General features: G+C 61.7%; 1 protein-coding gene across 5 annotated transcripts; it reads left to right on the top strand.

Moving 5' to 3' along the window:
- The first annotated feature begins 1,747 nt into the window (after positions 1–1,747).
- On the top strand, positions 1,748–20,679 carry EPS8L2 (EPS8 signaling adaptor L2). Of its 5 annotated transcripts, none has more exons than XM_087422432.1 (21): positions 1,748–1,823; positions 4,416–4,538; positions 4,638–4,693; positions 5,542–5,606; positions 12,276–12,437; positions 12,931–13,080; positions 13,157–13,236; positions 13,337–13,479; positions 13,566–13,636; positions 13,801–13,927; positions 14,459–14,547; positions 14,690–14,764; positions 14,987–15,135; positions 15,274–15,406; positions 15,552–15,652; positions 17,589–17,694; positions 18,411–18,524; positions 18,854–18,926; positions 19,070–19,250; positions 19,428–19,560; positions 19,690–20,679. In XM_087422432.1, exons 2-21 carry the CDS (start codon positions 4,495–4,497, stop codon positions 19,768–19,770), a joined length of 2,133 nt encoding a protein of 710 aa, XP_087278558.1. In that variant the 5' UTR covers positions 1,748–1,823; positions 4,416–4,494; the 3' UTR covers positions 19,771–20,679. The 5 variants fall into 5 exon arrangements, with proteins under 5 accessions (XP_087278558.1, XP_087278555.1, XP_087278559.1 ...); XM_087422433.1 differs by lacking the exon at positions 1,748–1,823 and adding an exon at positions 1,881–1,953; XM_087422429.1 differs by lacking the exon at positions 14,690–14,764 and having other exon boundaries at positions 1,771–1,823.
- Positions 20,680–21,085: the final 406 nt, after the last annotated feature.

The raw sequence follows: 21,085 nt of genomic DNA, 5'->3' as shown, positions 1-21,085 counted from the left end.
CACAGTCTCCTCCCTCTCGGGCGAGTGGGAGCAAGCTTCCCCTACGCCCACCTCTCTGGCTTGGGGCCAGTGTGCCCCTGCGGCCCCTCCTGCCCACCCCCAGCCCGCATGCGCCTTCGGCAGAGCTCCACGCCTCTGCCGCCCTGGGCACTGGCCGAGTGGACTCGGAGTCTGGGATGGACACTCCTGCCGTCTGTGAGGACGCTCAGCCCCTCCCCTGCAGACCCAGCGGCATGATGCCTGTTGCCTTCAGGGTTCATGACCACTCGCCTGAGGATCTGGGCCGGGCCCTTGACACCCCCATCACTTGGGCCACACAGAGCTGGCGGTCACCTGTCCATGGGTGGACACCACGGCTCCAGGTAGCTACCGACCAGCCTGGGACTCCAGGCCCCTGCTGCCTCCTTGAGGGGGTCAGTGCTCCCCTCGGCTGCTCCCCCCTGAGCCTGCCAACCTTTTGTCCATCTGAGCTCAGCCTCCAGGAAGGGTGAGGGCGGCATGTGCCTCCCTCTCTGGATGCTCAGTGAGGAGGAGAGAGAACCAGGAAGCCAGGCCTCACCAGGGCCCCAGGACTGAGGCCACTTCCTGTACCTGTAGTGCGCCAGATGGCAGGTGGGGAGACCCACCCCTGGGATCCTGGCAGAGGTGGGGAAGCCCAGTGCTGCCCACCCTGACGGGTGGGCATGCCTCCCCCCCTCCCAGCACGGGCTCCCTGGGAAGTGCTCCCTGCCAGCCCCAGGCAAACGCACGCCGCTGCCCTGCCCTCTGGGACCGCGGTCCTGGGACCCTCCCTCCTGGGTCCCCTTTTCTGCTCCCCCCACCCTAGGAACAATAGCTGGAGCCTTCAGGTCCCTATATGTGCCTGAGGGTGCCCACCACCGCCTGAGTCTGCCGCTGCCCCCTCTTCACTCCCTCCTCGCCCAGCTGCGTGGGCAGGGGCATCCTTGAGTCAGTTCAGAAGGAGGATGGACGCTTGCTCCATGCTGTGGACAGAAGTTGGGGCCTGGGCCTAAGGAGGGGGGCACTGTCCAGAACATACTCCCCACCAGCTCTCTGCCCTGGCACGGAGGACAGCCTAGGCCACAGGCGTCCCCACTTTCCCATCAGACACCTCCGTCCCTCAGCGGGTACCCAGGATGGGCTGTGGCAGCACAGAGAGACTTTGCGGGCTCCTAGATAGTGGAGGAGCCCCACCCCCCAACCAGGTGGGCTCAAAGGCAGGGCAGCAGGGTCTTAAACACCCGCTCACAGAGTGAAGCCTGGCCCTAGCCCTCCCCCAGACCAAAGGGGCGGGCTGAAGAGGAGAGGACCCTGCCCCGGGGCCTGGGGGCAGGATGGGCCCCAGCTGGGGCACCTGAGGTTGGGGGACACCTGGCGGAGACTAGGGTTTGACCGCACCAGGGCACCACGCCACCCCGCTGGGGCGCAGCTCGGCCTGCCCAGGAAGATCTCAGAGCCTCGCCCTGCGCGCCGCCCTGCGCCTCCCCGCGGGGACGAACGCCCGGCCCTGGGGGTTCTGCGCGGGGGGCCGCGGGGTGGGTGTTGGGGGCCGACGGCGGCGAGCCCCGGTGCGGACGGGGGCAGGCGGGCCGAGCCGGCGGGGCGGGGCGTGGCGGGGCGTCCCGCCCCCTCCCCCGCGCCCGCAGCGCCCGGTGGCTCCAACCTGCCGCTCAGGTTCCTCGTCCCGGCCCCGCCCCGGCCCGGCCCGGCCCCGCCGCGCGTCCCTCCCGCCCGCCGGAGCCCGGGTGCCACGGCGAGGCGCCGACAGACGGGCGGACGGACGCGCGGACCACGGGCGGCGCGGGCGCGGCCGCGAGGAGCAGGTGAGCGCCCCGCGGGGTCCCCGACCCAGCGCGCCCCGACCCCGCCGGACGCCCGCCGCCCTCTGGCACAGGAGCGACGCGGGAGCCGCGCGCGCGGACGGCGGGCCCGCCCCGGCCTCAGTTTCCCCAGGTGGCAGTGCGACACGGGTCTCTGGCCTGGGGGGCATCGGGGCGCGAGGGGGCTGCGCCGGGCCCGCGGGCCTCCCCTCGGCCCGTGGCTGGGAGCCCCGTCCCGCTGCGGCCTGGCCTGCCTGGTCCGGTCCTGGGGCGGCGCCGGTGCGCCTGGGTATGTTTCAGCCAGTGGCCCATGAGTCAGCCGGCCGCCTCCCAGCCCTGGGGCTCCGCAGGGGGAACCTCTTCCTCCGGTGAAGGGGTTGGTGAGGGGGTTCTCTGCTGCCCCTCGAAGGCCCCACACCCTCCTGCCGTCGCCCTTACCTGGGCAGGCTGGGGCCTCCTTTGGGGCCAGACCCTTGGGGCGAGCCAGCTGGCTCCCTGTGGGTCAGATGTCAGGACGAACTTCCTGGGTGTCTGAGCCAGAAGGAAACCCAGGGCCAGGGAGAGTTGGGGTCAGACTCCGGGTCAACGTTGGGGTCCGGAAGTTTCAGGGAAGAGGCTAGGGGCCAGGCCTCAGGGGCCTGTGTGGGGGCATATCCAGGGGGCTGGGCTGGCAGGGGTCTGTGGGTGTCCTCCTCCCTGGGCTGGGCTGGTCCTGGGCGGCATCTGAGCATGAGGGTGCCACTGGTGGCGGGGGAGGGGGTAGGCAGGGCTCCTGAGGTGTGCCCACAGCCCACCTCTGCCCCCACCCCAGGTGTAGTCAGCCCAGCTCTGCCGGGAGGCAGGCCCAGCTGGTGGCACCCCCCCCTTCCTCTGCACACCAGCCCCCCAGCCCTGCCCAGGCCTCTTCTGGGCCCTGCCTGGTGCCCTGGCCTCTATGGCTCAGCGCTCCGCCCGGCCTGGTCTGTTCAGCCCGCTCTGCCTGCCTCTGTCTCCCTCTTACACCTCAGCGCCCACTCCCCACCCACGGCTTCCCGGGCTTCTCCCTCCTTCCCACAGGGACGGGCCCTTCCCCACCCGCAGCTCCCAGACCTGAGCACAGCCAGGGCCTGAGGGGATCCCCTCGTTCCAGGGCTCCACCCGGCTCCCCCTGGGCCTTAGGCTCCCTAAGCTCCTCCCCAAGGTCACTGGGCTGCAGAGCTGGAATTTGAACTTGGACCCGGTCCCTCCGCCCTCCCTGGCCTGCTAGTGCCTCCTCCCCTTCGGCTGCCAACTGGGCACCAAGCTCAGCCCTCCCTTTGCACCCGGAAAATGGCAAAAGTGGAACGAAGGAGCATCCTGGGCCCCGGGCCCCTCCAGGCCAGTGTCGTCCCCCGCCTTGGGCTTACATGGCTCCCTGCCCCAGTCCACTGAAGATGCCCTGTCCCCTCTGGAGCAGGCCTGTAGGTGGCCCCAGCCCCGGGTGCTCTCCGACCCAGATGCCTGGACCCGCCTCCCTGGCTGGCCCTGAGGCCCCCCACCCCACCCCAGGGGGCTGGAGGCTGCAGGCTCCCCAAGGGGAGGGCCTGCGTGTCACAGCCTGTGCGTGTCTGTGTGCGCCCGCAGGCCTGGGTTTCGCCCAGGTGTGTGTGTACCTGGACACACGTGCCCGGCGTCCTTGGCTCAGCCTGCCAGGAATCCCATTAAGCAAACACTCAGGCTCACCCACTGAGGTCATGAGCATTCCTGACATTCTCCACGGACAGACGGACAGAGGAATCTGGCCGAGCCCCTCCCCAGCCCCTCCCCGGAGAGCCAGGACCCTCAGTGGCACGTGAGAGGGGTTGGCCCCAGGCCCCCAGACCCCTCACACCTCCTGGGAGCCCTCTCTGTAGGTGGGACCCGGTCAAACCCGAAAGTCCTGAGGCGCTTCCCCCCATGGAAACCAGACCCCTGGTTTGTGCCCCTCAGCCCTGGCAGACCCCCGCACACTGAAGCCACAGAGGGACGGCGTCATGCGTGACGTTTGGTGGGCAGACAGTGTGAGCCAGAGATCCCCGTGGGGCACAGACCCCACAGGACAAGGACACATCAACCTGGCCCAGGGACACCAGGCTCTGCTCACGCCAGAGAGAGCGGCCCCCTCTGGACTTCGCCCTGGGCTCTGGGTCCCCAGGGACCCCCCCCAACCCTGAGCTCCAGCCTCATCCTGTGCTATCTTCCTCTCATGCCCAGTCCCACCCACCTCAGGGCCTTTGAACGTGCTGTTTCCTCTGCTTGAAGATGCTTCCTCCCCCCACCCCACTTCAGAGCCCCCAGGACACCCTTTTCACAGCCCCACCCCAGACAGCCTCTGGGGGTGGGACCCCTCTGCCAGCCCATCCTGGCGGTCCCTGAGGAGGACAGAGGGTCTGGGGCAAGATGAGGCTGCAGTGACGGCCAGCTGGGACATGGGGCAGGGGTGGTCCTGGTGTGTCCTGGGAATCTGGCCAGGCCATCAGGGCTCCAGCCCCTGGATCTGGGGTGAGGGGAGGAGGAGACCCAGGCCCTGAGCTGAGGGAAGTGGGGCCACCAGCCAGGCCCCGAGGAGGTGTCAGCTCAGCTCATCTATCCCCTCAGGTGTGGGCTGGGCACCAGGCCCTGGACTCAGGCCACACCGAGGTCTGCCCTTCCACTGCCGGCCACCACCGAGGACGCCATGAGCCAGTTGGGGTCCGTGAGCTACAGCCCAGGTGCCGCCAAGTGAGTCCTCACCCCTATCCACTCACACCCCCACCCACCGAGCAGTCCCCAGGGAGGGGTGCGGTGTGGGACCAGCCCTCACCAGCCCCTCCCCTGCAGTGGCAGCCTGGGCCGGTCTGACGGTGTGGCAAAGATGAGTGCCAAGGACCTGTTTGGTGAGTGAGGTATGGGTTCGGGAGAGTCTCATCCACTCCCACTGCACGGCTGTGCTGGGCCCCCACAGGGGCGATGCGGGGCAGCCCTGGGAGCCCAGAGGGGGCCCTCGGACCCTAATCAACCAACAGCTGTTCAGGTGGCTTCCCAAAGCTCCCGGCCTCCGAGCAGCCCTCCCCACCCTGCTGGTAAGGGGAGAGGCTTTACTAATAATTCAGGGAGCATCAATATTGATTGCCAGTGCTCTGTGCTGCAACCAGATCGCCGTGGGGGGGGGTTCAGGCAGGACGGAGTGCCAGGTGTCTGCTCCAGGAGGGTGGGGCCTGGCAAGCCCCCAGCGCCCAGCCCCCAGCTCTGCCCCTCCCCCAGACACACACTCCAGCCCTCCCCCCAGACACACTGTCTCTTTTGTGCCTTCGGACCAGGTGCCCAGTTTGGAAGGCAAGGAGCCCCAGGGAGGGGCAAGGAGATGTTAGCTGGCAGCTCTTAGGGTAGGGGGAGAGCCCCGGCCCAGGCCTCCCCCAGGAAGCGGGGGGCAGCCTCTGTGGGAGGAGGCTGAGCTTTCTGTACCCCTGCCAGGACAGACCCCCCCGTCACAAGTGTGCCATTACCACTGTGAGCTGAGGGTACTTCCAAGGGGCCATCCTGGGGACAGAGGGAGGTCCCCGTTCTGCCAGGAGGGGCCCTCACTCGCATTTCATGCCCTTGAGCCTTTCCTGTGGCCACGAGGGGCCTGCAGGGCAGCACCCCTCGCCTCCATCCTGTGGCCCAGCCTGGGGGTCCAGTCCCCTCTGGCCTGGGGCTGCGGATCCTGCCCTCTGGGGTGAGTGACCGGTGTCTCCCCGTTCAGAACAGAGGAAGAAGTATTCCAACTCCAACGTCATCATGCATGAGACTTCCCAGTACCACGTCCAGGTGAGGCCGGCCCCCCACCCCGTGTGGCACCCCCTCCCCAGTGCTCCAGGATCCCCGGGGGGGGGGGGGAAACTGAGGCCCAGGGAGGAGAGGTCAGCCCAGGTTCTGACACCTGCAGCAGGCGGCCAGAGCCGGGGACAGCCCCATACTTGTCCTGGGCTCCGCCACAGTGTGGGGAGCCTCCTTCCAGTCCTGGGGACCTCACAGTCTGTGGGATGCAGGGGGCCCTTGAGCTATGTCGAGAGAGAGGAGACACCAGGAGCCGACACAGGCCAGACAGGACTAGGCTTGGGTGCTGTCCGGCAGCCCCAGAGGGGAAGCCCCGGTGGGAGGGAAATCGTCATCCAGGCCCCCAGACAAGGGACTGGATTAGGACAAGGGACTGGATTAGGGGGAGAAGACGGAACGAGGATGCCTGTATTGAGCTGCTGCAGGGAAGACCAGGGCTGCCTAGGTCTACCTAACTCTGGGAGAGCAGAGACCGGGTGACTGCCCTCTCCAGACAGCGGCCCTCAGTGGGGTTGCTCCTAGGTCAGTGTTAGTTCACACTTACAACTCAGGAAATATGGTTTTTTGTCTTTTTTTTTTTAATAATTTTTTTTATTTATTTATTTTTCCCCCCAAAGCCCCAGTAGATAGTTGTGTGTCGTAGCTGCACTTCCTTCTGGTTGCTGTATGTGGGACGCGGCCTCAGCATGGCCGGAGAAGCGTTGCGTCAGTGCGCGCCCGGGATCCGAACCCGGGCCGCCAGCAGCGGAGCGCGTGCGCTTAACCGCTAAGCCACGGGGCCGGCCCAGGAAATATGTTTTTTAAATGACCTTCCTGCTCTTGGCAGTTGGTCCTGTTTCTGGTTCCTGGCCGGTGTCCAAGCCTGCAGGGCAACAGGGCTAGGAATGGCCGAGGAGGGAGGAAGGGGGGCGCCCGGGACCAGGAAGTGGGGACTGGACCAGGAAGGTGGGGGACTCTGGACCAGGAAGGTGGGGGGACTGGAGCAGGAAGGTGAGGGGACTCTGGACCAGGAAGGTGGGGGACTCTGGACCAGGAAGGTGGGGGGACTGGAGCAGGAAGGTGAGGGGACTGGACCAGGAAGGTGGGGGGACTGGACCAGGAAGGTGGGGGACTCTGAACCAGGAAGGTGAGGGAAATACACCAGAAAGGTGGGGGACCCTGGACCAGGAAGGCAAGGACTTCCCTCCTGACAGAGCCCTCCCTGCCTGTAGAGGGCAGGCAAGTCACTACTTTCTGTGCCTCGGTTTCCTAGTCTGTGCAATGGGTCCACAGGGACATCGGGAGTCCCCAGGCTCTTGAATCGGGCTGTGTTGGGAGCAGCCCTCCCTGCCAGCCCGGGCAGGCTGGGGCTGTTTTGTGTGGCCAGGCTGGTGACTGCTGCCAGCTCAGTGTCCAGGGGCAGGGCACAGGGTGTGGATGGGTCAGCTGCATCCCTTTCGTTCCCAGGCAGCTCGGCCACCTCTCTCTGGGAGGAGAACTTTGCCCTCCTTGGTGAGGAACCCCCTACGCCACCGGGGCCTCCCAGCCCTGCTCCTGGACTTTGGTCCAAGTTGGCCTGTGGAAGGATCCCAGCCCAGGGGCGCCTCTCCTCCCCACCCAGCAGCCAGCAAGGCCAGGGGAGTGGGCAGGGTTTGCCTGCCCCTCCCAGATGAGGAAACTGAAGCACAGAGAGAGGGTGAGAAGTGGGGGCAAGATCAGACCCACCCTGGCAATGGGGGGGCCACTGAAGCCTTGTGGGTTTGTTTTTTTTACTTTTTTCTAAATTAGCATACAGTAAAATTGACGTTGAGGGTGGGGTGTGCAGTTCTGTTATAGGTTTGTGTCAGAACACAGAACAGCTCCGTCACCCCAAAACTCCCTTGTGTGGAGCCTATGTGGTCACAGCCCTGCCCCACCCCACCGCCCGGCAACACTGCTCTGTGCCCCATCACTACAGTTTTGTCTTTTTGAGAATCCCCTATGAATGAAATCATGCAGTTTATAACCGTCTTTGTTCTGCTTCGTAAACTTATTTCAAGAAAATGCGTGTGTAGAGCAAGACTTGTCTACAGCACTAGGCTGCGGGGGGTCTGCACCCGCGTGCCGGCCCCGGCGCCCTTCATGGGGCCCTGCGTCTGTCCACAGGCTCCTTACTGACCGTAGGCGTCCTGTGCGTACATCGTCAGGTGGGTGGCTTGGAAACACCTTCTCCCAGTCTGGCTGGTCGATCAAATGCGTGGCTGTCTTTCGATGAGCAGAAAGGTTTAATTTTGATGACGTCCAGTCGTATCCATTTTTTCTTTTATGATTAGGGTTTTTTGTTTTTTTGGTTTTTTTGTCATTGCTTGACTCAAGGTTCTAAAGATTTCTTCCTCTGTTTTCTTCTAGATACTTTGTAGTGTAGGCTTTTACATTTAGGTCTCTGATCCATTTTAAATTTGTTTTTGGGTATGGTGTGACTCTAGGCTAATTTTTTTCCCACAGGAATGTCCAGTCGTATTAAAAAGACATTCCTCCCTGCATTGAGTTGCTTTGGAGCCTTTGTCAAAAATCAGTGACTTGGAAATGGATGGGTCTACTCCTGGACTCTCTCTCTTTCACTCGTGGCTTTATTACCGATCTTGAAATCAGGCAATGTGAGTCCTCCAGTTTTGTTCTTTTTCTTCAACGTCTTCTTGACTATTCTAAGTTCTTCGGACTTGGATTTCCATTTTAGAATCAAATTGTCCATTTCTACCCCCTAAAAAAAGCCTACTAGAATTCTGATTGGCGTGGAGTCAAATCTGTGGATCCATTTGGGGAGAACTGACGTCTTGACAGTATTGAGTCTTTCCCATCCGTGAACGTGGTGTCTCGCCACTTACCGGGTCTTCTCTCGTTTCTCTCAGAGTGCTTTGTGGCTTCACTGTAGAGACTCGCGTGTCTTTTGTTAAAACACATCCTAGGTATTTGATCCGGTTTTTATATGCTGTTGTAAATGGTATTGTTTTTTAAATTTTATTTTCCAACTGTCTGTTGCTGGCATATAGAAAAACAATTGAAGTTTTATCTAGTGATCTTGCTGAGGCCTTGCCGAATTCATTGGTTTGTTCTGGTGGTTGCTCGTAGATTCATTGGATTTAGTGTGGATACAGTCATTTTGTCTGAAATATTAATTTCTTATTTTTAGCGACTTTCTTTTTCTTGCTTCATTGCCCTGGCTAGGACCACAAGGACAATGCTGAATAAAAGTAATGAGAGTGGGCACCCTTGACTTGTGTCCAGTGTTAGAAAAAAGTATTCATGGTTTCCCCATTTTCTTTCTTTCTCTCTTCCTTCCTTCCTTCCTTCCTTCCTTCCTTCCTCCCTCCCTCCCTCCCTTCCTTCCTTCCTTCCTTCCTCCCTCCCTCCCTCCCTTCCTTCCTTCCTTCCTTCCATGAGGAAGATTGGCCCTGAGCTAACACCCGTTGCCAATCTTCCTCTGTTTTGTATGTGGGGTGCTGCCCCTGCAGCATGGCTTGATGAGCAGTGTGTAGGTCCGTGCCCATGATCCGAACCTGCGAACCCCGGGCCGCCGATGCAGAGTGCAAGAACTTAACTACGACCACCGGGCTGGCCCCGAGGTTTCCTCATTTTCTATGCTGTCTGTCTTTGTAGATACTCTCTATTAGAGTACCCTTCCATTCCGTGTTTGCTGAGAGTTTTTATCATGAAAGATGTTGCATTTCGTCAAATGCTTTCTCTGTTGAGGAATCTGTTGAGATTTATTCACCACTGTTAATGTAGTGAATCACGCTGATTGATTTTTTTTGAATGTTGAACCAACCTTGCATTTCTGGGATAATCCTCATTTATTCATGGTGTGTTATCCTTTTAATGTGTTAACAGACTAATTTGCTAATTTGCTAATACTTCATTAAGGATATTTTGCATTAATGTGTATTAGAGATATGGGTCTATAATTGTCTTTTCCTGTAATGCCCTTGGCAGGTTTTGGTGTCAGAGTTACGTTGGCTTTATAAAACAAGTAGGGACGTATTCCCTCCTCCTCTGTTTTCAGAGAGAGTTTATGAAAGATTGTGATTATTTCTTCCTTGAGTATCTGATAGGATTCACCAGTGAGGCCCTCTGAGAGAGGATTCTCTTTGTGGGAAGATTTATTTCCCACAAAGATTTTCCAAAAAGATCATATTTGTGATTATGAATTCACGTTTATGCCTGTAAGATCTGTAACAAGGTCACCTCTTTTCTTCTGGTTATTGGTCATTTGTGTGTTCTCTATTTTTCTCTTGTTCAGTCTTGCTAAGGGGTTATCAATTTCGTTAATCATTCAGAACCAACTTCGGGCTTTGTTGATTTTTCTCTTGTTTGTCTGTTTATTAGTCTGTTGGTTTCTGCTCTTAATTTCCTTCCTTCCACTTACTCTGGGTTTTATTTGACTGTCTTTTTCCAGTTTCTTAAGGGGACTGCTTCAATCCTTGATATTAAGTCTTCCTTCTTTCCTAACTTATTCGTTTAAAGCTACCAAGTTCCCTCGAAGAACTCTGTCAGCTATATCCCGCGAGGTTTGATGTGCATGTTTTTATTATCGCTCTGCAGAATGCTTTCTCGTTTTCCTGTGGGTTATTTAGATGGCTCTTTTTCCATGTAAACATTTACAGCCAGAAATTTCCCCCAGCACTGCCTCTGCTGCGTTGGGTTTTCATTTTCATCTGTCTCTAAGTGTTTTCTTATTTCCCTACAACCTCGTCTGTCACCACTTGGTTGTTTAAAAATGTGTTGTTTAGTTTCCACAGATCTGGACCCATGAGTTATTTAGAAGTGTGTTGCTTAATTTCCAATTTTGGGGGGGTTTCCGGTTATCTTTTTGTTATCAATTTAATTCCGTTACAGTCGGTTTCAGTCGTTTAAGATTGCTGGAGACTTGTTTTGCAGCCCAGCAGCGTGGGTGTGTGTGGTTTGGTTGTGCTGTGTTTCGCTAGGAACGTGTGTTTCGGGTTTAACCCCGCCTGGCGCAGACAGATGGGCTGCACTCTATCCCATCGCTTGCTTCCGCCCACTTCTCTCTCCACCCTGTTGACGGACGTGTAGGTTGGGTCCAGCCTCTGTTGCTACAGTTGTGCAGTGCGCAGCCTTGTACCCGTGCCATGTTCTGCACGTGTGCGGTTACCTGCAGCAGAATTCTGAGAGGAAAGGGTGTACACCATTACAGGTGTCACTGACTTCTCCCCAGAGCAGTTGGGCATGTACAGAATGAGAGTTCCCATTTCTCTACATCTTAACCCATGGGGACTTGTTAGTACTGGTCAATAGAATAGGTAAAGAATTCAATGGTTGATTCATTCTTAAAGTAATTGTCTCAGAGTTTCAATTTGCAATTCTTTTATTGAATGAGATTGCATACAAATTTCTATATTAAAAAGGTACTTTTATTTTCCTGTAGACTCTCTGTGCATATCTTTTGCCACTTTTTCTATTGGGGTCTTAATCTTTTGCCTATTTACATATTTTTTCACTTATTTATTCATTTGTTGTCGGTATCCTTAATGATTATATTTAGCCATAGAGCTTTTAACAAAGTAAGAACTACATTTGTAATGTATATTGGTCTTTTTGTATATTAAGAAAAGTAGCCTTCATTGTATCTATTATATCTACGTTTTTCCTACTTTTTTGTTTGTTCTCTTTACTTTATATATGGTTTTTCTTTCCAGGCAGAAATTTTTATTTTTTTATTAAATCAAATTTATAGGTCTTTTCTTTTAAGTGTCTGGATTTTCCTCCTTGCTTAGGAAGGTGCCCCGTGAGGAAGGCCTTTCTGAGATTGTCAGGAATCACCCAGTGTTTTCTTCTAGCACTTTCACGATTTCGTGTTTTATGGTTCAGTCCTGACCGCCTGGACTCGATGTCAGTGTTGAGCCAGGTGTCCTGGCGTTGTTTACTGAATTCAGCGAAGGGCAGCGCAGACACTTGGGGAGGCTGGCAGGAGGGGGGCCCGAGCCAGGCTTGGAGCCAGAGGAGAGGAGGACACTGGGAAGGGGAGGGCTGGGCTGGCCAAGGGTCCCCAGGGGCTGCCCCAGACCCCAGACGGCCGCCCAGGACACTCACTCACTCCCTGCATGTTCATTGACGGCCTGCTGCGTGCCAGGCTCCAGGGAGATGGCAGTGAGCCCGGCAGCCGGAAAATAAACAAAGAAGCACGATGTCGGATCACCATAAATGAAAAACAGGGCATGTCATGGGTGTGGTGTCAGAGCAATGCTGTCGCTGGGCAGTCAGGAAGGCAACGTCTGAGCAGAATCTTGGAAGAAGAGAGAGCTGAGGAAGGCCAGGGGAGGGGGATAGAGACAGCATGTGCAAAGGCCCTGTGGTGAGCCTGTGCCGGGTCTGCTGGGGGGAAGGGAGGCTGGTGTTCCTGGATCCCAGTGACAGGAGATGGGGTGGGGTGGGGGACTGTTTGTGTAGGGTTGCTAAGGGTCTTATCAGGGCACGTCCAGGGCCCCCTCAGACATCCACCAAGGCAACACAGAGACCCCCGTAAGGTGGAGTTGTGTCTCTTCAAGCCCCCAGGACAGGGATGCTCCCCCTCAGACCCCCGCGGTTGGCCGTGGCCCTCCAACCCCCAGGGCACAGCCCCTTGGCTCCGGCTCTTGGCACAAGGAGGGCTCTGCCCAGAGTGACCGCCTGCCCCCCGGCCCCCAGCACTTGGCCACGTTCATCATGGACAAGAGTGAGGCCATCGTGTCTGTGGACGACGCCATCCGGAAGCTGGTGCAGCTGAGCTCCAAGGAGAAGATCTGGACGCAGGAGATGCTGCTGCAGGTCAACGACAAGTCGCTGCGGCTGCTGGACGTGGAGACCCAGGTGCGGCCCCGGCAGGGGCAGGGGGGGCGTCCGCCTGTCCCGCAAGGTGGGCAGAGGCCGTGACCCAGACGCAGGGCTCGGCCTCTCTGGGGCGGGGAACAGGACGAGGGCAAAGGGCAGGCAGGGCAGGAAGGACCGGAAGGGCAGAGTCCAAGGGAGCCACGTCCACCTCTGCAAGAGCCTGTCCGCCAGCTGGCCGAGCCAGGGCCTGGCTGTGTCCAGGGCTCTGTGTGCCACAGCTGTGGCCGTTGCCCGGTGGAGTCCCGTGTCTGTGTCCACGTCCCGGCCACGTCCTTTTTCTGTGCTTGCAAATTACGCATGTCTGTGTCGGTGGCACGATCTCCCCAGGCTGGGCCCACGTGTCACGCCCACGCCCACGGCACCACGTCCGTTACTCGGGTCTGTCCCATGCCCACGGCTGTGACCCGGTCCGGGTCCAGGTCTGAGTCATGCCTGTGCGACGTGGCCGAGCCCCCGTCCCCCTGTCCCCCAGGAGGAGCTGGAGAACTTCCCGCTGCCCACCGTGCGGCACAGCCAGACGGTGCTGAACCAGCTGCGCTACCCGTCCGTGCTGCTGCTCGTGTGCCAGGACTCGGAGCAGAACAAGCCCGACATCCACTTCTTCCACTGCGACGAGGTGGAGGTGAGGCCGGTGGCCCGCGGGGCTGGCTGGGTGGGCACCGTGGCCCCCCAGGCCAGCCTGACCCCTGTCCCCGCAGGCCGAGCTGGTGCACGAGGACATCGAGAGCGCGCTGGCCGACTGCCGGCTGGGGAAGAAGATGCGGCCGCAGACCCTGAAGTAGGGCGGTGGGGCACGGGGAGGGAGGGCCAGGTGGGGAGGGGCCGGCACGGGGCTGGGGCCGTGCCCAGGCTGAGCGGGGCCTTCGTCCCCACTCCAGGGGCCACCAGGAGAAGATCCGGCAGCGGCTGTCGGTCCTGCCTCCCCCGCAGGGCCCGGCCCCCATCCCCTTCCAGCGCCACGGCGGGGACTCCCCTTCCCCCAAGAACCGAGTGGGCCTGCCGCTGCCGCTCAGCGAGCCAAGTAGGCCAAGGGGCTGGGCTGGGGGCTGCGTGGGGCCCCGTGGGGGTGGCTTCACCCCGGTCAGCAGCAGCTCTGTCCCCACCCAGGCTTCCGCCGTCGGGAGTCTCAGGACGAGGAGCCGCGGGCCCTGCTGGCTCAGAAGATAGAGAAGGAGACGGTGGGTCTCGCTCGCCCAGGGCCTGGTGGGGCACCCCGCCCACCCCATGCCCCCTGCAGGCAGCCCCCAGCCGGCACCCACACCCTGCCCCAGGCCAGGGGCTGTCCCTGCGGCCGGCGGGGGTGCCGGACGCTGACCTCTGCCCCCGCCCGCTCTGACCCCAGCAAATCCTCAACTGCGCCCTGGACGACATCGAGTGGTTCGTGGCTCGGCTGCACAAGGCGTCCGAGGCTTTCAAGCAGCTGAACCAGCGCAAGAAGGGGAAGAAGAAGGGGAAGAAGGGGCCAGCAGGTGGGGGCACGGGCAGGTGGGGGGCACGGGGCAGGTGGGGGGCACGGGGCAGGTGGGGGCACGGGGCAGGTGGGGGCACAGGGCAGGTGGGGGCACGGGGCAGGTGGGGGCACGGGGCGGGGGCAGGGGCACGGGGCAGGTGGGGGCACGGGGCGGGGGCAGGGGCACGGGGCAGGTGGGGGCACGGGGCAGGTGGGGGCACGGGCGGGGGCAGGGGCACGGGGCAGGTGGGGGCACGGGGCAGGTGGGGGCACAGGGCAGGGGCGGGGGGACACGGGGCGGGGGCGGCATGGCGGCGGGGGCACGTAGGAGCAGGGTGGCAGAGAGGGGAGACCGGGAGACCAAGGTGCAGCAGAGGCGGTGCGGGGGTGGGGTGGAGGTCGGGGTCAGGTTTGAGGCTGGGGGACGGAGTGGCCACTGAGCTGGGGAAGGTCCCGTCCAAGCGTGTGGACTGCGTTGGACTGAAGGACAGACCCACTGGGTGTGGTGACAGGGCCACCGAGGCTCACGGCCACCGCCCCCCCATTCCAGAGGGCGTCCTCACGCTGCGGGCACGGCCCCCCTCCGAGGCTGAGTTTGTGGACTGTTTCCAGAAAATCAAGCTGGCCATCAACCTGCTTGTGAGTGCCGCCGCCCACCCCTCCCCACCCCGTCCCTCTGTGCTGACGTTGTGGGGGTGCAGGGTCCTCGTCCCCCGCTGGTCCCCAGCACCGTCCCCCTACCTTGTCTGCCTGCCGCCTGCTCACCCGCCCCTCCCCCCAGGCCAAGCTGCAGAAACACATCCAGAACCCGAGTGCGGCAGAACTCGTGCACTTCCTCTTCGGGCCTCTGGACCTGGTGCTGGGGCCGGGGTGCAGGCGCTTGGGGTGGGGAGCGGGGCTGCGGGCGGCTGCCCCTGGTGGCGGGTGGGGGAAGAAAGCGCCCACCTTGGGCAGCTGGCTGGGGCCGTGCATCTACCTCCGAGCGGTGGGCGCCCTGGGCCGGCTGTGCTGCTGCGGGTGGGTGGGCTGGGGCTGGGTTCCGAGAGCGTGACCCCCTCTGAACCCCGCCGTGCCCCAGATCGTCAGCACCTGTGGTGGCCCCAACATCGCACACTCCGTGTCCAGCCCCCTGCTCTCCCGAGAGGCCGTGGGCTTCCTGCGCGGCCACCTGGTCCCCAAGGAGATGGCACTGTGGGAGTCACTGGGGGAGACCTGGACACGCCCCCGGTACCTCAGTGGGCGGGGAGGGGCGGGGAGGGGCCCGGGCAGGCCGGCAGCAGGCACGGGGCTCAGACCAGGGTGGGGTCCTGGTGGGGCCGGTTCGGATGGGTGGGCACGGCTCACCCGCGGGACCTCCCACCCCAGCTCCGAGTGGCCACGGGAGCCGCAGGTGCCTCTCTACGTGCCCAAGTTCCGCAACAGCTGGGAGCCCCCCCTGGACGTGCTGCAGGAGGCTCCCTGGGAAGTAGAGGGGCTGGCGTCCGCCCCCAGTGACGAGGTGAGAGCACCCACAGCCCCACCCCAACCTGCCACTCACCTCCTCAGCCCACCTCTGCTCACGGCCCTCACCGCTCCTGCCCTGTCCCGTCCTCCAACCCGGCCCCCACCCCACACCATGCCCAGACGGTCCACTTTCCCCACAGCCCACTCCAGTGAGCCGACAGTCCTTTCGAAACTCCCAGAAACACGGCTTCATACCTGAGCCCACATCCCCGGGAGATGTCAGCCCCCCACATTCTCACAGGTAAGCTCCCCTCAAAGTGAAGGAGTGTGACACTCACCCCTCAAAACACAGAGTCTCTGGTGTATGGGTACACTGCCACCAGGTGGTGGCAAATGCCCTGTTCATGCCATTCAAAATAGCATCTTTCCAAACTAGAGCCAGGTTTTCATTCTCACTTTATAATATACAATTGAAGGAAAAATGTCAAAAGCCACTCAAATTCACTGTTCTAATACATCATCTCTTTTCACGTCTCCTCATTTATGTTTTAATTTTTTTATTCATTTTTTTTTGTGTGTGAGGAAGATCGGCCCTGAGCTAACATCTGCCAATCCTCCTCTTTTTGCTGAGAAAGACTGGCCCTGGGCTAAGATCCATGCCCATCTTCCTCCACTTTACATGGGACACTGCCACAGCATGGCTTGACAAGCAGTGCATCGGTGCACGCCCAGGATCCGAACCGGCGAACCCCCGGCCGCCGCAGCGGAGCGCGCGCACTTAACCGCTTGCGCCACCGGGCCCGCCCTCCACATTTATGTTTTAGAATCATGATTAGAAATTTACTAAACCACTGAACTTAAGTGGTTTCGCCAATCCCTGTTGCCCTCTTCAGCCTGATTAGGCCCAACCTCAGAGCCAGAGAAGGAGACTGAGGGTCTGGGCTAGACCAGCCTCTCCCCACCACACACACGCATTTCCACGGACCACGTCTCGCAGACCCAAGGCCGGGAGAGTCTCCATCCTTCCCCACCTCCCGTCCTCCTTTCTGTTCTCCTGGATCTACCTGGGGAGCCTGCTACCCGGCCAGACCCAGGATTCAGTTCCCAGGAGGAGAGGGGGCCAGAATCTATGTTTTAAATAAGTGTGTCCCGGGGCCAGCTGGCCCGGTGGCACAAGCGGTTAAGTGCGTGTGCTCTGCTGCGGCGGCCTGGGGTTCGCCGGTTTGGATCCCGGGTGTGCACTGACGCACTGCTTGTCGAGCCATGCTGTGGCGGCGTCCCATGTAAAGTGGAGGAAGATGGGCACGGATGTTAGCCCAGGGCCAGTCTTCCTCAGGAAAAAAAAAAAAAAGAGGAAGATTTGCATCAGATGTTAAGGGCTGATCTTCCTCACCAAAAATAAATAAATAAAAAGAAAGAAAGAAAGAAGTGTGTCCCTCTGCTTGCCCCACAGCACCAGCCTGGTGCCCGTGGTCCCTGGCCTAGGGCCACACTTTAAGAAACGTCTTCATCCTCTGACCTCCAGCCCCTGGCCAGTCCACCCTGGCCAATCCTGACAGCCCCTGCCAGGGCTACAGTGGCCACCCCAGCCTCAGCCCCTCACCTCCCCAGTGTCCTGAGGTCTGCACCTGGATAAGCGAGCCACTCTGATGACCAGGGGCCCAAGTGACCAGGAGGAATGGTCCGGCCTGGGCGGCAGCCGCAGGCCTGCTCCGTGCTGAGGCTGGGGCACCCCTAGCTGAGCTGTCCCCCATGGCCCTGCTGCTCGTGGGCAGACCTCCTCCGCTGTGTGTGCCCATGCACTGTCTGCGGTGCTCGAAGGACCATGGCTCTGAAAGTGACTGGCCCTCCTTCTTGGTCAGCTGCCTTCCAGGGATGGCCGTGACCCTGTCATTTCTCAGGGACACGCCTGGCTCTGGTTCCCTTGGGGAACCTGGGGGGGCCGGGCCTGGAGACCTCTGAGGTGGCCTGGGCTGGGGCGGGCCTTGCTGTGCCCACAGGCCCCCACGTCCCACCCACCTCCACCACCCCCACCCCCACGCAGGGGGCCCCAGACGCTCTGGGGCTGTCACACTTTCCATTCCCGGCTGACGAGCCGCAGCCTCTCTCTGCTGCCACCTCAGAGAGCCGAACGGGCGGTAGCCACGCACCAGGGAAGCTGCTCCCCCAGCCTGGCCCCGGGTCCGGGAGGAGACCCCAGCCCAGCCCTGGGCCTCAGCCCTTCCCGTCCCACGCAGGGGCTACGCGCCCACACCAGCCATGGCCAAGTACGTCCGCGTGCTCTATGACTTCACGGCCCGCAATGCCACCGAGTTGTCCGTGCTCAAGGACGAGGTCCTGGAGGTGAGCGGGGGCCGGGCGGGAGGGGCCGCCCGGGGAGGCCTGCAGCTGGAGCAGGCGGGGGCCGGGCTGCGTCACGCTGGGACTGGGCTTGTCTGCCCGACCCCTTTCCCCAGGGCCGTACCCCTGGGCTCCAAGCTGGCTCCACAGCCTGCACCCTCCCCCCAGCACAGCCTGGCTGAGGGGCCTCCCTGTCTTGGGGATCTCGGAGGGGGCTCAGGGGCCCCCATGCTGGGCTGGGCTCGGGCTGGAGGATGGGCTATCTCTGTGCCAAGCGGAGGATCCTCCAACCCAGCAGGGGCCTGTCACTCGTGCCCACCCTTGGAGCCCCCTCGTAGCACCGTCTGTGTTTTTGCCAATCCTAAATCCAGGCCACCCACTGGGGGACAGAAAGTGGAACGGGCTGGGGGGGTGATCTACATCCACAACCAGGCTAGAAGCACCCCCACTCGGGACACTGCTAAGGCGGGGTGGGGGGGGTGGCGCTGGGGGGAGGGCAGCCCCTATGGGTGGGATAGAAGGGCCAGGTGGGGTCAGGGGCGCCTGGAGGGGGTTGTGACTGTCCCCATAAGACAGGGTGGGGGGTGACTCCCAGAACTCTCTCTGGCCCATCTGTAAAGAGGGGCTCACGTGGGTGGTCCCAGAGCCCCACACTGTGCCCGTGGCTGGAGGAGGGGTGCGGACCTGGGGTCGGGGGTGACGGCGGGGTGCACCCACAGGTGCTGGATGACGGCCACCAGTGGTGGAAGCTTCGCAATCGCAGCGGCCAGGCGGGCTATGTGCCCTGCAACATCCTGGACGAGACCCGGCTGGAGGACGCCCCCCTGGAGCAGGTGAGTGGGAGGGGAGGGGCGTCTGCAGTCAGGGCCTGCTGCGTCCCGCAGGTGAGGGGGCAGGTGCAGCCCAGTCTCAGCCGATGACGGGCCCTGAGCCTGAATCCTCGCTGCAGGAGCTAGTGTGGGGGCTCCCCGGGTCATGGCCAAGGTTAGGAAGGGCTGGCCCCTGGGCCAGGTGGGGGCCTGCACAGGTCCTGGGAGGTGGGGGGGGGGTGCCTCACATTCTTACTCCAACCCTGCTGGGAGGAATGGTGAACTGAGCCTCATGGCACCCCTCCCCTCTCCCCCTTCCCCAACCCCCTCCACCTGTCCCCCCACCCCTGCAGGCCGGTCTGAAATACTGGGGTCCTGCCAGTCCGACCCACAAGCTGCCCCCAAGCTTCGCTGGGAACAAAGATGGTGAGGGATGGGGCCACCAGACCGCTGTGGGCACGGGGGTGGGGCACAGAGCCACCTGGGTGGGGCACACCAGGGGACAGGAGCCTGGGGTCGCGGTCGGGGGTGGGGTGGGGGTGCCTAAACCGCCCCCCGTCCCCCCGCAGAGCTGATCCACCATATGGACGAGGTCAACGACGAGCTCATCAAGAAGATCAGCCACATCAAGGCGCAGCCGCCACGGCCCTTCCGCATGGAGCGCACCCAGCCCGTGAGCCTGCCGCTCACCTACGAGTCAGGCCCTGATGAGGTCCGCGCCTGGCTGGAGGCCAAGGCCTTCAGCGCCCGGTGAGTGGCAGCAGGCGGGGCGGCAGGGGGTGGGCAGGTGCAGACAGGTGGGGGCGGGTGTGTGCAGATGGGGGCAGGTGGGGGCAGGTGGTGGCAGGTGCAGGCAGGTGCCGACAGGTGCGGCCATCACGCCCAGGGCCCTGCCCTCACGCCCGCCCCCCTCCGCCTGCCCCCCAGGATCGTGGAGAACCTGGGCATCCTGACGGGACCCCAGCTCTTCTCGCTCAACAAAGACGAGCTGAAGAAGGTGTGCGGGGAGGAGGGCAACCGCGTGTACAGCCAGCTCACCGTGCAGAAGGCCTTCCTGGAGGTGAGCCGGCGCTCCACCTTCCTGTGCCCCCACCCCACCCCAGCGCCCCAGGTCACCCAGAAAGGGGGAGGTGGAGGGACCCTGACCTGCGGCTCTCCTAGGCTGAGACCGCCCCCTCCCCATCTCCAGAAGCAGCAAGGCGGGTCGGAGCTGGAGGAACTCATGAACAAGTTCCATTCCAAGAACCAGAGAAGGATGGAGGAGAGCTAGACCCGGCCGGAGGGGCCCAGCGCCCGCGGCTGGGGGAGGCGCGCGTGCGGAGGGGCCCACCCCCAGCGCCTGGAGTATTATTTTTGTATGTGTATGTATTTTGTACCATGGACACAGGATGGAGTGTGGTGCTGGCTGGGGGCCGGCTCACTTGCCTCGTGACACACGGCCTGTCCTCAGCGCTGCCCCAGCCCACACTCACCCACCCGCCCCAAGGCCCGCCTCAGCCAAACCTGCCACCTGGAGGTACCAGCGCCTCGTCCAGCTGCCCCCTGAGGTCTGTCCTAGACCCAGCCCAGCTCCCTTCCTCCCTCAACCCACACCTGTCCCCAAGGCCACAGAACCCCCAGGGACTTTTCCTCTGGCCTCCCCTGTCCACATGGGGGTCCCCCGGCGCTTGTGACTCTGGCTGCTCACTTCCACACCCACCGGCACGCAACGGCTCGCTCCCCCATACCTCTGGACGGGCTGTGGGCCCAAAGGGCAGCAGATCTCAGTCGCCCAGCTACCCTGGGCTCTGAGCTGGCCCGGCTGGTGACCCTTGCCCTCAGATATTGCCCACAGCACCCACCTAGTGCACTGACCCCCAAGGGTGGCCAGGGCAGGGGGTCTCCAGGCCCCACTGGGGTGGGGTGCATGCTGTACTCCCTCCCCCCTTTCGAGGAGCCAGGTTGGACTGGACGCACACTTACCCAAGCCCTAGCCTGGGGCACCCCCCGCCCACACCCCACCCCCTCGGCAGAGCCCGAGAAAGGAACTTTTTCTGACCGAGTCTCAGGCCAGCCTCGCCCTGTGTGCTGGGCGGGGGGCAGGTGAGTTTGGAGCTCTGGACTCTGCGGGTCACACCCCAGAGATGAGAGGTGATGAGGCTCAAAGGCCAAGTCATTAAACCAGTTAAGTCTCCTGGCAGCCACGTGTCTGTCTCGTGGAGGTGGGGTGGCGTCGCTGTGGGTCCTGGAGCCTGCCTGAGATCGCACCCTCTGTAAGAGCCGTGGTGCAGAGGGCAGGCCGTGGCTAGGCCAGGCCGTGGACGTTCCAAGTAAGGCTGCTCACCCCCTGACCCCAGGTGGGGGTTGCCCAGGAGACCCTCCTCTCCACACCCAAGTCCCTCAGAGCCTGGAGGACATTCCTGGGAGGCAAGGGGCCGAGAGGGGGCCCTGCCCACTCCGCTGGCTTTGTCTCTCCCAGGCCAAATGTCCAGAAGGCCTGAACTGTGGGAATGGTCTGGAGCCAGGTCCGCCAGACCTCAGGGCAGGCCGGGCTGCAGGGCATGAATCAGAGGGGCCAGGTGGAAACCGGATTTGGAGAGCTTAGC

This window comes from Ceratotherium simum, chromosome 34, assembly GCF_057802395.1.
Source record: "Ceratotherium simum simum isolate JZ-2026a chromosome 34, ASM5780239v1, whole genome shotgun sequence".
Taxonomy (NCBI): domain Eukaryota; kingdom Metazoa; phylum Chordata; class Mammalia; order Perissodactyla; family Rhinocerotidae; genus Ceratotherium; species Ceratotherium simum.
The sequence above is the reverse complement of the archived record's forward strand: the minus strand, read 5'-3'. Positions and strand labels throughout refer to the sequence as shown.

Excerpts from the sequence above, each read along its gene's own strand:
- EPS8L2 (XM_087422432.1), top strand. The coding sequence starts at position 4,495 with ATGAGCCAGTTGGGGTCCGTGAGCTACAGCCCAGGTGCCGCCAA. Across the intron at positions 13,237-13,336 it reads ATGCGGCCGCAGACCCTGAA|GGGCCACCAGGAGAAGATCC; the intron begins GTAGGGCGGTGG and ends TCCCCACTCCAG. Across the intron at positions 19,251-19,427 it reads GCCAAGGCCTTCAGCGCCCG|GATCGTGGAGAACCTGGGCA; the intron begins GTGAGTGGCAGC and ends CCTGCCCCCCAG.